This window comes from Lutra lutra, chromosome 9, assembly GCF_902655055.1.
Source record: "Lutra lutra chromosome 9, mLutLut1.2, whole genome shotgun sequence".
NCBI lineage: Eukaryota > Metazoa > Chordata > Mammalia > Carnivora > Mustelidae > Lutra > Lutra lutra.
This window is the reverse complement of record NC_062286.1, coordinates 109,516,691-109,533,716: the sequence shown is the minus strand read 5'-3', so window position 1 is coordinate 109,533,716 and position 17,026 is coordinate 109,516,691. Positions and strand designations below refer to the sequence as shown.

At 39.8% G+C, this 17,026-nt stretch overlaps 1 protein-coding gene across 1 annotated transcript in view; it reads left to right on the top strand.

Moving 5' to 3' along the window:
- Positions 1-12,192, top strand: part of PLCB1 (phospholipase C beta 1) — a 680,586-nt gene extending 668,394 nt beyond the window's left edge. The window contains 1 exon segment of the mRNA XM_047744852.1: positions 8,868-12,192. Coding sequence (XP_047600808.1) covers positions 8,868-9,095 — 228 coding nt within the window. The 3' untranslated portion in view covers positions 9,096-12,192.
- The last annotated feature ends 4,834 nt before the right edge of the window (positions 12,193-17,026 follow it).

Below are 17,026 nucleotides of genomic sequence, written 5' to 3'. Positions count from 1 at the left end.
AAAAGAATTAAATGCTTGCTCTGCCTTTTTAGGAGGAACTCTGGTTCATTTCCACCTGAAAAGGGAAAGCTCTTCCTTACAGAAGAGCTAAATAAAATACTAGCTTAAAAAATAGTTAGAAAATTGCCATTGACTCCTAATAAGATAGATGAAAATCATTTCATGAAAGGGTGCTAAGGAAACTTTTTGTGGATCCAGAGCTTCACCCCCCCCCCCAGAATAATTGCCAATAAGCAAAAGAAAAAAAAAATGTCTTGACAAAATTAAAGTGTGCTATTTACCACTTTTGGCCAAGTGATGGAATTCAGCATTGTCGATTATGTGGTCACATCATAATACACCTCACTGATATGTTATGATACGAGATGTAAAAGAATACCTGTTGACTCTTCTTGTCCAAACAAATGTTTGTTTAATCCCCATCTGATCACGTTTACAGGCTTAATTTCTCATTTACAGGAAAGATAGGTTTTCCAGGATTGACTTAAATGGCACCCCAAGGAAGTAATCAGACAAATTCAGAATGGGGGCCTTCTATAAGAAAATTGAACAGGACTCTTCAAAAAAAGCCAAGTCATAAAAAATTTTATTTATTTATTTATTTATTTATTTATTTATTTTTAAGATTTTTATTTATTTATCTGACAGACAGAGATCACAAGTAGGCAGAGAGGCAGGCAGAGAGAGAGGGGGAAGCAGGCTCCCCAAAGAGCAAAGAGCTGGACGTGGGGCTCCATTCCAGGACCCTGGGATCATGACCTGAGCCGAAGGCAGAGGCTTTAACCCACTGAGCCACCCAGGCACCCCCATAAAAAATTTTAAAACAATAAATAACTCAAGAGGGAAGAGAGAGGAAGACATCACAATTGAATGCAATTCAAGAACTTTGATTGAATTCCGGTCCAAAAAAAAAAGCTAGAAAATTTGGGAGAGTGATTCTGGGAAAACTTGAACATGGATGGATGTTGGGTAACATTAAAGATTATTATCAAAAAAAAAAAAAAGATTATTATCAATTTCCTTGACATGATTAAAGTATTGTCACAATGTAGGAAAATGTTTTTATTTTTAGGGGGTGTGGTGGCCAAGCATTATGATATCTGAAGTTTATTTTCAAATGATTCACCAAAAAAAAAAGAGGGATAGACAATAATAATACACACGTGGCAAAATATCAACATTATTATTATAGTTGTTTTCAGGGGTTTGTGATTGTGGCTGTGATTTTGTTTTGGTTTTGGGTTTTGGTTTTGGTTTTGGTTTGTTTTTTGGTGTGGTGGCAGTAGATTTGGGTTTTACCTCTACAACAATGCAATAGTAAGTTTCCTGATGCTTCCATCCTTATATGTTAGTGCTCTCGTTTCCCTGGGCCAGATTGCCTTCCCAAATGTGGAATTGCTAGGTGAAAGCTATGTGCATTCTCCTTCTTGTAGATATTACAGATATAAGATTATTGCTCATGTTGGAAAATGTTCACTTCTCTCCAGATGTTAATGCTCCTTTGAACAAACTTTTTTTCCCCTACCAATATGTTCCTTAAAAAAATGTGCTATTGCATATTACATACTGTCAATGAGAGTGAGGTTTTTCTCAAATATATATTGGATATTTTCACTTCTCCTATGAATTGCTTGAGGTTTGTTCATTTTTTCAATCCCCCAAAAAGATGATTTTCATTTAGATAAATATAGTGACCCTCAACATGGGTTTGAATAGGTCCACTTGTACACGGACTTTTTTCGATACAGTATAGTACTGTAAATGTGTTTTCTCTGTATGATTTTCTTAAAAACATTCTTTCTCTAGCTTACTTTATTGTAGGAATATAATATGCAATGCTTATAAGATAAAATACATGTTACAAATATGTGTTAATTGACTGTTCATGTTATTGGCAAGGCTTCTAGTCAAGGCTATTCGTAGTTTTGGGGGAGTTAAAAATTTGACTAGGATTTTTGGCTGTGCGGGGGGTTGGCGCCCCTGCCCTCCCCATACTTTTTAAGAATCAACAACATACTTAATCAATTTTTTTCTTTGTAGCTTACAGTTTATCTATCTTCCTTGAGAAGATCTTTACACCTATATAATAAACCTCTATCTCTATAATAATGCAATTATTCACCCAGAATTTTCCCTAAGATTTTTTTGCTTTGTGTGTGGTTTTGGGTTTTTTGTTTTGTTTTGTTTTGTTTTAAGATTTGTTTATTTGAGAGAGAGAGAAAGAGAGAGAGAGGGTGTGAGTGAGCACACACACAGAGAGAGGGAGAAGCAGGTTCCCTGCTGACCAGGGAGCCTGATGCAGGGCTCCATCCCAGGACCCTGAGATCATCACCTGACTGAAGGCAGAGATGTAACCTACTGAGCCACCCAGGTGCCCTGCTTTGTGTTTTATATTAAGGTCTTTAATATACTTCCCTAGGCAAAATGATTGAGTTGGACCTGAGTTCAAAGTAAAAGTTCTCCTTAAATATGTGTCTGTGCCTTCTCTACAGAATTTGTTTTTTTCTTTTAAGTTTTAGCAGTTCTTCTGTCTTTATTATCCCACAGTAGCTCCTATACTCTGGTTTCAGTTTGTTTCCTTAGAAAGTTGGTATTGGGGGCGCCTGGGTGGCTCAGTGGGTTAAGCCGCTGCCTTCGGCTCGGGTCATGATCTCAGGGTCCTGGGATCGAGTCCCACATCGGGCTCTCTGCTCAGCAAGAAGCCTGCTTCCCTCTCTCTCTCTCTCTCTGCCTTCCTCTCCATCTACTTGTGATCTCTCTCTGTCAAATAAATAAATAAAATCTTAAAAAAAAAAAAAAGAAAGTTGGTATTGATTTGATCTCTTTATTAACTCAGTAACCTGTCTTATTCTATATTTATGCCACATATACATTATATTCATTACATTATATTCATATACATTATATTCCCCCCTGTTTGTAAACTAACCTACATAAGTAACTTTACTTTCTCCTTGGTCTTCACTTACATTTATGAATCTAAAAACCTTGCATAAACTACATCAAATCTCTACTTTATTTTTTTAAGGCAGTTGAAAAACTGTCAGAGGTAGGATAGCATCCCAAGTGCAAAAATATTGGACATTATACTCAGGCAGAGCTAAAAGCATTGAACCTGACTGTATTGCTATCCAGAGTTCACAAAAGCAATGAGTAGGCAAGATGGTTTGAAAAATATGTTAGCTGAGATATTTAGAAATTCAGTTTGGCTAGTCAAATTGGAGAACTCAGCTTATAATTAAAGAAACTCTGGCCATGTTCTGATTTATTAATACCTGAGTGTAATGTAACAATTTGCCTTAAAATTAGAGATCAAATTTGATGATATCTTTCCCTCTTTTTGCCCATTTCCTAAGAATAGATCTTATACATTTAAGATCAAGCAAGCTCATGTTTGCTAATGTTATAGAAAAGCTCCAAAGCATATTTTCCAAAATCAGATTTTTCATGAAGATCTATCAATCCTGTAGTGATGTCCCTCAGTAATGTGTTTTAAGATTATAGCAATGAAAAGATGGGGCTAGCTGAATTAAAATATGAGTGTTTCGGGGTGCCTGGGTGCCTGGGTGGCTCAGTTGGTTAAAGCCTCTGCCTTCGGCTCAGGTCACGATCCCAGGGTCCTGGGATTGAGCCCGGGATCGAGCCCCACATCGGGCTCTCTGCTCAGCAGGGAGCCTGCTTCCTCCTCTATCTCTGCCTGCCTCTCTGCCTACTTGTGATCTCTGTCTGTCAAATAAATAAATAAAATCTTCTAAAAAAAATATGAGTGTCTCATGGAACCAGGCCATATATGACATCACTTTGCATTTTCCTACTATCTCGTGTAGTTACTGTCACATTACTTCTCCCAAACAAAAAACCGACAAAATTGAGTGGCATAACACAATAAACATTTACTAAGCTCATAAGTCTATGAACTAGCTAGGCAGTTCTGGTCTGAGTCAAGCTCAGCTGGTCTCAGTAGCCTTACTCAAACCTATGTTTAGCTGGTGGGTCAGCTGAGGGCTGGCTGGTTTATAATAGCTTCACCCTCTTGTCTGATAGTCAGTTGAAGTGATGGAGGGGGGGACAACAGGGTTATGTGTCTCCTATGACGAGGTGTCTCCTCGTCACCTAATGGCTCAGTGTGCTTCTAACAGTGAGAGCAGAACCACATGAAGTCTTTTGGGGTCTAGGCTCAGAACTGCATGCTGTCACTCTGACATTCTATGGGACAAAGCAATCCCAAGGCCTCCCTAGATTCAGGGAGATAAAAAAAATACACTCCACTCTTTCATGGGAGACATTGCTGAGGCCATGAGTACCAGGAGGGGTGAGACATTGCTATCATTGTGCAATTAATCTAGCATTCCCCCAGAACCTACAGCTTGAGTTACACAGAGTAGACACTCAATATTCAGTGTCGATGTGAACCAGAATGTGGCAATGAGATGGGATAACACTGAACCCCAGCAGAAGGGTGATCAAGAACAAGTTCTGGTGTTTGGAGGAAGGCCATATGAAGCTCAGGATGGAGGGGAGGCAGAATGAGGAGGGATCCAAATTGAAAGTCCATAGTCTCTAGAGTTTTCTGGTCGAAGCCAGATTTAAATCTACTAGGACAGAAGTTAGAAACACTCCATAAGCCTAGTAGAATTCATGAGGTTCAAATTGATTGCCAACAGTAAAAAATCAGGTCCTCAATGAAAATTTAAATTTCTGACTTCTCTTGAAAAATAAGAGTCCTGCAAAATTTATCTAGAGCTGGGTTTCTGCTGCCCCCTTATACAGAGCATGCCCTCCCCCCCACCCCACTTATGTTCAAGACTTGCCTGGTCTCCCCAAACATCTGAGTTTGTGACCTGTAGGCTGGAAAAAACTCCTGATGGATGGGACTTTTTGGGAACAGAGCCAGACTTTGCCCTTCATATTTTCTTAATATGAATAAGAGTTCCATTTATAAGAAGGAAAAACAAATAAAAGGAAAGCTCTAACTTGAAATTTAATAATAAACGCAATTTTGTAATTAAGTTGTTAATAACTGAATAACTTTTTTAAAAGGGCAAAATATGGCACGTAATATAAATTAAACAAAATTAATTTAGTTAATAAATTATTTAATTTATTAGTTTAGAATACAACATAATCTACCACTAACCCATGATAAAAGAAGAGTCCACTAAAACTGTAATTTAGCCACAACTGAGTCAGCAATTTAAAATTATTTTAAATAATTATTTAATTATTATTACTGTGATACTGTGATTTACAATAAGAAATATATATTTAGTCTTCATCCCAGTTCCTGGCACAGGGCTCCTAAAACCCTTGAGATTTCCTAAATGATGAGCAACAAAGATGTCTTGGGTCATGTTAAAGAGGCAACTTTTCAAAAGCCCCTAGATAACCTAAAGATAGGGGCTGATTGCCAGGGGAACCAACCTTGGGGCTAGAGGGTTGGACTTTTCAGTCCCAACCCCTAATCTCCAGGGAGAGGAGAGCAGGAGGCTGGCTCAGTAACCAAGGACTAATGATATAATCAACCATGCCTATGCAATGAAGCCTCCATGAAAATCCAAAAGGATGGAGGTTGAAGACTTTCTGTGTTGGTGAACATGTGGAGGGAGATGCAGGGAGTGTGGGTGCTCTCAGAGAACATGGTAGCTCTACACCCTTTCCCCATACTTTGCCCTGTGCATCTCTTCCACCTAGCTGTTCCTGAGTTACACGCTTTTATACGAAACCAGTAATCTAGTAAGTAAAATGTTTGAGTTCTGTGAGCCACTCTAGCAAACTAATCAAAACTAGTGGTGGGGGAGGGGTTCATTGGAATTGCCAGTCTGTATCCAGTTAGTCAGAATCACAGGTGACCACCTGGACTTGAAACTGACCTCAGACATGAGGTGGGGGTGGGGACAGCCCCATAGGACTGAGCTCTCAACTTGTAGGGTCTGATGCTATCTCCAGGTAGATAATATCAGAATTGAGTTAAATTATTGGACACCCAGCTGGTAACTAGGGAATTGCTTTGTGGTATGCGGGGAAAGATCTCACACATTAGAATTGGGTGCAGAATCATAATTATCAAAATTAGGTTATTTTAAAAATTAGATTATTAAACATTATTCAAAAATGTTCATTTAAGTATTTGACATTGTTTCACAGTTCACATTCTTTTTTGTATATAAATTCAAAAAAGAAACAGTACTATCAAGCATTCTGGGGTCTTGCCTACCAGGACCTAAGAGAAATTGACCACTAGGTCTCATACAATGTATCTAATGCTGAAGGTACCCCACACTAACCTAAAGGAAAACGGAAATCTGCTGTTTCCTCAACACCAGGCCCCTTGCTTAGTCTTCCTTTCCTCATATCCCTTGGAAGCAAAACTTGAACAGCATGCCTTGCTGAATTAAAAATGAGACAAATGAATGACCTGCGTGGTAGTTAATGAGAACTGGTGAACACCAGGCTAAGATTTCACTTCTGTAAAAGCCCCCACTCCCTTCTAAATAGTTGGGAAAGAATTGGCCATTGTCATCTCGTCTGTGATGCTCCAATGGCTCACTTGTTCCTCACAGGGAGGGAGCAGCTGTGTGTGAAGTTGCCTTTGTTCCATTGTAGCAATGTCAATCTCAGAGCCCCATGAGTGCCCTTCTCATAGCATGCTTCCTCCTTGGCTTATTAGAATTCATATGCCAGCGCGACATAATCATAAATACCCTACATTTTATATTTGGGAAAAATAGTTGACTTTCAGTACTTAAGTCATTTTTATCAGACACTTTTTAAAAATGATTTTATTTATTTATTTGAGAGAGAGAGAGAGAAAGGATGAGAGTGGTATGAAGGACAGATGGAGAAGCAGACTCCCTACTGAGCAGGGAGCCCGATGCAGGACTGGATCCCGATGCAGGACTGGATCCCGATGCAGGACTGGATCCCGGGACTCTGAGACCATGACCTGAGCTGAAGGCAGACACCTACATAACTGACTGAGCCACCCAGGTGACCCTATCCGGCACTTTTTGATGTAGGGTGGGTTGGGGGGGGAATATTGTTCAAACAGATCCACAGTCCATCATCTGAGATTCTTGGGATCCTTGTCTTTTGAAATACATAATTTTTCTGATTTTAGAAAGTCATGTAATGCATATACTGTGAGCATAATACTCTAGGAGGGGGCTTGGTCATCCTCACAGTCATACAAATTAATATGTCTACAGTACTGTGCATAGATATTCACATTCAGTGAAATATATAAGGATTATAAATAACTTTATATCAATTAATGTCTATGTGTTTACCCCAAATTTACCAAAAAAAGTTCTGGATTTCAGAACTTTGGAGGATTTTAGAATTGCAGACAAGAATTTCTCCAGCATAAAAGCACAAGCAAAGGGGTTGAACCAAAGAGGGTGTTCTCATGCTGCTGACATTGTCCAGAATGTGAGCAAGGAAAGGGGTCACAGCTCCAAGGAACACATGCCCTGAGCACTGTCTTAACCCTGGACTAAGCAGCATGATCCCGGGGTCCTGGAATTGCCCTGCATCGGGTTCTCTGCTCAGTGGGGAGCCTGCTTCCCCCACCCCTCTGCCTGCCTCTCTGCCTACTTGTGATCTCTCTCTCTCTCTGTGTCAAATAAATAAATAAAATCTTAAAAAATAAAAATAAAAATAAAATAAAATTCTGTGTTTCAATGGGGTCCATCACAGCAGAGCTTTCCAGCAGGCAGCACCCACCACTGGCTGCCCCTCACCCTGGCTACAGAAGATGCCCAGCCTTCACTGGTTTTATGATTACAGCTTCCATTTAAGTCTGAAGAAACAGTTCTCTGACTTTTAAAAGTCTGGGCATTCTCCAGAGCATTAAACAGATAAATTAAAAGACAGTTTATGGGTAGCTAAAGCAATATACAAGGCAAATAAAATTAGAATGAAAAAAAAAAAAAGAAGGCAAAACAGAAGTTAAAGTTGGTTATAGGAGTATGTTCAGTTCATAAAATGCATTGAGGGGCGCCTGGGTGGCATAGTCAGTTAAACACCTGACTCTTGTTCCCACTCAGGTCACGATGTCAAGGTGGTGAGATCCAGCCGTGACAGGCTCCACGCTCAGCAAGGAGTCTGCTGGAAAAGCTCTCCCTTTGCTCCTCACCTCGCCCTCTCTCTTCCTCTAAAATAATAAATAAATAAATCTTTTTAAAAAATGCATTGAGCTGGGGGCACCTGGGTGGCTTAGTGGGTTAAGCCGCTGCCTTCGGCTCAGGTCATGATCTCAGGGTCCTGGGATCGAGTCCCGCATCGGGCTCTCTGCTCAGCAGGGAGCCTGCTGCCCTCTCTCTCTCTCTGTGCCTGCCTCTCTGTCTACTTGTGATCTCTCTCTGTCAAATAAATGACATCTTAAAAAAAAAAATGCATTGAGCTTCTCTCTAGAAGTACTTGACTGCGCTTTATGAAGCCCACTTGTAGTTCCCCTGTCCTCTCCAGCCACCTCTTCCCTCTCCCCAGCCTGATGCATGGCTGACCTTGGCACGCCCAGCTCTCAGTAGCTCCAGTCCCTTCATTTAAGAACTTCGGATCGCAGCATATTACTTCTGTAAACTTTTTCAAAAGATTCGCCTCTGTGTCTGTGTGTGTGTGTATTTATACTGTTGCCTGTCTTTAGCCCTATTCTGCCCCACAGAACCTGAACTTGACCTTCAGCCACAGACACGTGATGTGTTCAACTACACTCTGTTTTACATCTTCTCCATAGGTACCCTGCGGAGGGTATTTACATTAATTTATTCCTCCCCCATCTTTGCACGTCTCTTTCAAAGAGTTTCCACGCGGGTGGTTAGAGAAAACTAAATGACCTAAAACCATCCTCCTCTCTTGATGTCTCCCAGCTGCAGACAGACCTGGAGCAAGAATACCAAGACAAGTTCAAAAGACTGCCCCTGGAGATCTTGGAGTTCGTGCAGGAAGCCATGAAAGGGAAGATCAGTGAAGACAGCAACCACAGCTCTGCCCCTCCCTCCCTGGCCTCAGAGCCTGGAAAAATGAACCACAGGCCTCCCTCCAGTGATGAGCTGGAAGGAGACAACCCAGGAAAAGAGTTTGATACTCCTCTGTGATTGTTCCTGCCAGGCCTTCAAAGCATGCATGGCCCCTTCATCCGACTCTCTCTTATTACAAAAATCACTGCCCGGGGGCATCTTCCTGAGAAGCATTCTTTACCCTACAATCCACAACACAGGGAGAGTTCTAGAAGGATCCATGCCAACATCCTCATGCCCAGGCTCCATGCGTTATGTGGACACTACTGCAGGTCTGCTTGTGGAGAGTGCATGTATGTGGGATTTTTATTTTCTTTCCAATAGTAAATTCAAAGCAGGCAACTTCCGGGCTCCATGGGACATTTAACGAAGGACAGTGTCTTTTTTGAAGAAAATCAAGCTCATGTTTTTATTTGAAGCTCTGGTGTAAAGTATTTCAAAGTAATAGGAATAGTTTGAGAAATGCGTAGCATTATTTAACACTATCGAACAGCCAACTTTGAGCATTCGTTTTCCTAACTGCCCCTCAACTACCATCTCTTCAAGTTAACGTGCATATTAAAATGTTTTATCCTTTGCTTTGCAAGCACTGGAGGCTTGCAGTTTGCTAATTTATTTATCATAGAGGCATCAATGTATCTGTTGCTGACATGGCTTTATTCAATACCATAGTGATTTGAATAAGTTTGGTCTTCTTTCTTGAAAAAAAGTCACTTGGTTGTATCCTTGCCCAGTGAAGCTATCCCAAGACTTAGCAATATGGCGCATACATTGGGGTTGCTTGAGCAAACTGGCCACACACTTCCAGGCACTGTGCTTTCCGAAGTGACTATTTGCACTCAAAGTCTGGGTATTCATTGCTGGTTGGCCTGAAATTATTAAATAACTACAGAGTCTGTCTGGTTGAATAAAAATGGTTAAGCTGATAGATGTTGAGCAGAGATTCAATCAGGGAGAACAGGTTCCAGTGGTTATTTTGCTGTCTCACATTTTTTATGGTTCATTTATTTTTACTATAGAGATAAAGATTGAATATTTATCTAGAGAATACACAGACCCACATATAAATGATATATAGTATCTCCATGTATATATGTACACACACAGCCATGTAAGTACACACACACACACACACACACACGCACACGCACACGCACACGCCATACAAGTATAGATGCGTGTATTTTAATTGGCAGTGACCCAAGTCTCTTCCACAAGACTTAAACCCAGATTCGGGGATAAATACCCAGAGAAGAAAATGGTCAAACATCTATCTATATTATGTAACTATTAAATTATGTTGAAATTCTAAGAAACAGTTGATGGAACTGTTGATGCAAGTTGAGGTAGATTTAGAGCTTAGAATATGAATTTGATATATATTTTGCAGGATCAAAAACTGGATTTTAAGTATCAGATTTTAAGCTTGTTTTAATAGAATATATAAAAAATGTATAGGACAGCAATATGGAAATTTATTAGTATCTTTCATAATTTTTAAGTCTGACAGATTTTGACTTTATTCAAACATAAAAAATCTTTCATTATATATATACTATGTACATTTAATTCACTTACTGTGTCTTTTTGTTAAGTTTCTATGTTGGTGGCATAAGAAAAACAAATTATATCATGGGAAAACTGATCAAAAATATTATTGAAGGAACTTAAGTAAGAGAGAATAATTATATAGAGGGAAATATAATTTAGAGAGTAACACAAGGAACGTTGAAGTTAAAGCTCTGAAGAAAGATGCTCACAGCTTTATTTTCCTTTAAAATAAACCTGATTGTAGCTTAGCGAAACATTTTAAAATGCAAAAACCAGTTGTGTCCTGAAAATTGTGTTTCAAGAATTTAATATTTTTATGCAAATTATTTTATTTAACTTTAAGCAATAACTAGGGATCACAGTTAAGTTTTAATCAAAACGAAGACTTAGTTCAAACATGAGGCAAGAGTGTTTGATTAAAAAAAAAACACATCTGGCAAGACACAAGGAGAAAAAATCCCATCCTCTTTGGAGATGATTATATTTTGATCTGAAGGATTTGGGGTATTAATTAGACACTTAATAAAACTTATCTGCCACTGAAAGATAAATCTTTTGTAAATCATTCTACTTTTGCACTTTGAAAGAAAGGCATTAATCGTAAGGAAGCAAGAATGGGCACAATTGAAAGCTGCATTTTTATAAATAAAATTGTAGACTGTCTAACATTTCAGACGAATGAACTAATAATAGCATTCATACCAAACACAATGATGATTATTACAGAACACTGTCTCACATTTTAGTCCAGAGATAGACAGAAGTGGAAAGACCTTGACTTACACAAAACTGTTTGGGTAGTGGGATTGCATTCTCTTCGTGACTCTAGTCATTTTGCAATACATTTGTATTTGGCCATTTACTGTAATCACATTTTTTTATCTGTACAATGACACTTTTTGCAGTTGTGGGGTAGTGTGGAACACTGTCCATCTTGCCTCATTGAAACTACTACAGTGATACTATCATTTAACAATATTAATATTACTTGAAATAGAGTAAGATAAAGAAAAAGGGTCTATATGATGTGCAGTTTTGTGCCTTTATGTATTTTCCTTGTTCTGTGTTGAATGTGTAAAATTCTATACTGTGGTTTCTCCTGTAATAGAGCGTTAGAGCTGTGTAGTAAATTAGACCGTGCCCCTCTGATACCCTTACACTACTGAGAATAGCGTGGTTTTGGCCGTGAAAAACAATTTTCAAAATTCTGATGACATGCCTTGTGTTTTTGGTTTCCAGCGTTTCATTTGAACATTTCCACATCGCCATACATTCATTCATTAATGCTCCTGTAATAGATAAGCGGTCATTCAATCATTCCGAAAGAAAGGGCCATTGCTTGCGTTACTTTGAATTTAATGTTGCGCGTGTGCACTGTATAAATATTCTTTGTGATGGATTGGACATTGTGACTCTTGCCTTTTCAGAAGAAAAATAAAAGATAGGACAAAGTATTTGAAACTCTTAAAGTGTACATATTTTGTTCTTCTATCTCAAATTATTTAAAATGTGTAATTCACATTTTTGTAATAATTCTATGCAATTTTGTGGCATGATGTTTCTTCCACTTGTAATTTTATGTGCTTTCATCACAAATCCAAAGGAAACAATAAAAATTTCTTAACACAACCCAGGTGTGTCATTTCTTGCTGTCAGAGCGAACTTTTTTCTTTCTTTCTTTTTTTGTTTTTGATGGGCGGGATGGTGGGAGTGCTTTTCACACCAGTCATTAGGGACAGAAGACCCTCCCTGATGCAGCCCATCTGTGCCTGTACAGGAGCTTGGGATGCTGCAATGCATGTGCCAGAGGGCACCACTGTCATTACTTTATCAATCTACCATCCTGTCCAGGAATGACTGAGCACCTGTCCATAACTTCCGTTTTAGAGACCATCCCTCCCTTCCTTCACCAAAGCTAAGGAAAGCAGAACAGTCAAAATTTTGCTAACAGAGGCGCCTGGGTGGCTCAGTGGGTTAAAGCCTCTGCCTTCGGCTCAGGTCATGATCTTAGGGTCCTGGGATCAAGCGCCGCATCAGGCTCTATGCTCAGCAGGGAGCCTGCTTCCTCCCCTCTTTCTCTCTGCCTACTTGTAATCTCTCTGTCAAATAAATAAAATCTTAAAAAAAAAGTTTGCTAACAAATAGTGGAGATGAACTGACAGAGTACTTGTTATAACTTTTTCTTATGAAACATAAAGAGTTTGCAACACTGATTCTTTATTTTTAGAGGCGAGTGGCAGGAGGAGAGAGAGAATGTTAAACAGGCTACTTGCCCAGCACAGGGCTTGATCTCATGACCCTGAGATCATGACCTGAGCTGAAATGAAGAGTTGGATGCTTAACTTACAGAGCCTCCCAAGCCCCCCACAACATTAATTTTTTTAAAAGATTTTATTTATTTATTTGACAGAGAGAGATCACAAGTAGACAGAGAGGCAGGCAGAGAGAGAGAGAGAGGGAAGCAGGCTCCCCGCTGAGCAGAGAGCCCGATGTGGGACTCGATCCCAGGACCCTGAAATCATAACCTGAGCCGAAGGCAGTGGCTTAACCCACTGAGCCACCCAGGCACCCCAACATTAATTTTTTTTAAAAGAAGGAATATACATGTGAGTTATGAGAATGTCCCTTAGGCACCCTGTATATAGTATATCCGTGACCTGCTGCTATATTACACATTAGTCCAAAACCCAGTTGCTTAAAATGATAAGAATTATCTCTTATTTCTCATAGTTTTGACAGGAATTCAGACAGGACAGAGCAGAGATGACGTGTCTCTACTCCATAGTGTCTAGGACCTCGACTGGAAGATTACAAGGCTGGAGGCTGGAATCCTCTGAAGATGAATTTATTCACATGTTTGGTCATTGATGATATGTTGGCAGAGAGACTGGCTGGGCAGCTGGGCTGAAACACCCACATATGTCCTCCCCACATGGCCTAGGCTTTCCCACAATATGGTGGCGGGATTCCAAAGGCGAGTCTCCTGAGAGAAAGCCAGGTAGGATCTGTCTCCAAATTTTTGTGACCAAGCCTCAAAGTTACATACTATCACTTATCTGGGACCCCAATCATTGGTGCTTTCACAAGCTCCTTCCCAGAGGCAAGAGGAAGGAACAAACATGGACCCCATCTCATCATGGCCATGGCTCACACCCAAGAGCATGAGTGGAACAAACATGCAGGTGTGGCCTTCTTTGGAAAATATGACCTGCCTCACACAGTGTGCCCCGACTGAATGTGTAGTTACACTCAAACCTGCTCCACCTCTTTTGTGTTCTAGATCAGTGAGCAAAATCAGTATCAATTCAGTCACCCGAATCAAAATGTTGTCATTATCTTTGACAGCTCTCTCATCCCCCTTCCAGGGAATCACGAGTTGGGTCAATTCTGACCCTATGACAGCCCTCAGATTCATTGACTTTCTGTTCTTTCTGCTCGTCCCTAAACTCAGGCCACCACCCTCTCCCTCCTGCCAAGATTTTTGTAAATGGTCTCCAATCCACTTGTCCCAAATATTGCAACCATACTATACTAAACTAGTCTAGACAGTAGTATACTAGACTGTACCATACTAGTATACTAGAATACTATACTATAGCTAGGCTGATCATACAAAAGCAAAATACGGGATTAAAAGCCTTTATTGACCCAGCTGTTCTCAGGCTAAAGTCTAAACTCCTTAATAAATGTTTGAGCTCTTACACGAATTGATTCCCACTTGACTCTCTAACTCTCTCTCTCTCTCTCTCTAAGAGAGAAACACTAGTGGGGTAGGGGCCAGAGGGATGGGAAAAAAATCAAACAGGCTCCTTGCCAAGGGCAGAGCCCCACTCGGGGCTCAGTCTCTCAACCCTGAGATCACACCCTGAGCTGAAACCAAGAGTCAGACACTTAACTGACTAGCCACCCAGGCCCTCCTCTAACTTTGTCTCTTAATTCTCCTCTCCCACACCACATTCCAGCCCTCTGGGCCATCTTGCTTCCTCAACTTTTTGAATATTATTCCTTCAACTACTTAGACCGTTTATTTCTGTTTCTTCTTCCCTTGAACCCCTCTTCAAAACACACATACACACACACTCACACACACTCAGATTCTCTCTTTTCCCTGGCTAACTCCTATTCATCTTCAGATTTATAGCATAAGTATTACTTCCTCTAAAAAACCTTCTTTCATTCACCCAGGTTTTTGTCAGGCCTCATCAACTGTGCTCTCATAACATCCTATATCACTTGTCTATCGCTGCATGACAAATACCACCAAAACTTCGTGTCTTAAACAATCATTTTCTATTCTTTGGGAGTCTAGGGGAGGGTGGTTGTTTCTGCAGATCCAGGCTGGGCTGACATGATCTCAGCTGGGCTCATGTGTACATCTGCATTCAGCCGTGACTTGGTTGGTGGCTGATCTGACCCGGGTTCTTTCACATGTCTGGGACTGTGGCTGGAATGACTGGGCTGACATGGCACTGTCTTATATGATTTCTTACCCTCCCACAGGCTAGCAATGGCTTTTTCACATGTCAGAGGTTAGGATCTGGAAAATAAGAATGAGTGTTCAGGCCTCATGAAGTCTAAAATCAGAAGTGGCACACCATTACTTCTAGCATATTCTATTGGTGAAAGTAAGTCTTAAGACCAGTCCTGATAAAGAGTGGGAAGACACTACAATAGTATAGGGAAAAGGATATGGACACAGAGTGGTCTGTATGACATCCACTAATGCAGTCAATCCACCAAACATCTTGTACTTTCTTCCACATATAGAGCACATGCCAACTCTAATGTAAGGGCCGTCTTACATATAACTACATCCTCTGCTGACTCTTGTGATGCCAGGCATCATGCCTCACTTACCAATGAACCCCTCATCAACCATGATGTAATCATTCAATAAACATTGCATTTATGTTGAATAAATTTGTTTGCTCATCTACCTATTAATGCTATTACTTGCTCATCAAGATATTAGTTCTAAGATAGAGAACAAGAAACAATTGATATAAACATAATAAATGTCATTAACTCAAAACCACAGTCTTGTTTAAGGACCTCATGAATCTATAACTCTGTAATAGTAAGTGATACCACACAGGACCCACAAGCTTGACTCTGATGTATGGCACCACCTCCAAAACATAAAACAGCGAGTGAGTGATTAAAGTAGGTCACTCACCAAATATTAGGTTCTGGGACACAGGTAGAGAAGACGAGGCTCACCTTGCATTCCATGGGTAACAAGAGCCTATTTTGCCCACAAGAGAGAACTCAGGAGCCATTCTTCCCCCCCTGGAATCCACTCACAGTCCAGCTGTTACTTTGAACATTCTGTGTATACACTTTTCATAACACTTTTATCAAGCTATAATTCACATACTGTAAAGTTCATCCTTTTAAAGTACACATGTCAGTGATTTTTTGATATAGTCCAAAGTTGCTCATCAGTCACTTCTCTCTAATTCCAGAACATTTTCATCTTCCCAAAAAGGAACCCCATATTCATTAGCAGGCACTCCTCATTCCCTCCCCAGTACCCCACCTCCTCTCTCTCTCTTGCCCCTAGAAACTATGAATCGATTTTCTGTCTCTGTAGATTTGTCTACTTAGGACATTTTATATGATTAGATTTATATAATATGTGGCCTTATGGGTCTGGCCTCTTTCACTTCACATAAAATTTTCAAGGTCTATCTATGCTGTAGCATGTATCAGTACTTCACTCCTTTTAGTGGCTGGATAATATGCTATTGTCTATACATTTTATTTATTCATTCATCACTTGAACATTCGGGTTGTTCCCACTTTTTGATAACTATGAATAATACTGCTATAAATACTCGTGTACAAGTTTTTGCTTGGAAATATATTTTCAGTTCTCTGGGGTACATACGAGGGGTAGAATTACTGGTTCACATGGAATCTTCACATTTAACTTTTCGAAGAACTATCAAATGGTTTTCCAAAGTGGCTGCACCATTTTACATTCCCAGCAAAGCCTGAATGTTCCCACTTCTCCACATTATTGCCAGCACTTGTTTTTTTTGGTTTTTTGGGTTTTTGTTTTGTTTTGTGTGAGTAGGAAGTAGTATGTCATTGTGGTTATGATGTGCATTTCCTTAATTAATGATGTTGTGTATCCTGACCACATGTGTATCTTCTCTGGAGAAATGTCTATTTAAATCTTTTGCCCCTTTTTAAATTGGGTAAATATTTATTTTAAAATCTGGGCCCCCTTTCTTGATTTTTGTTCTTTAGTCCCCTTTGTGCCTCTCTACCCCAAATCTCTGTCTTATAAAGTCTCTCACAATTATCATTTTCCCCTGGGCCACTGAATATTTGGGGATTGTTTAGAAAATGGTACTGGTTATTTTCTATGTGAATCTAAAAAATCATTTGCTTATTTTTACTAAATGTCAAATATTTGTTTATTTTCCCAGATTTCTCTCTTCCTCCTAAAA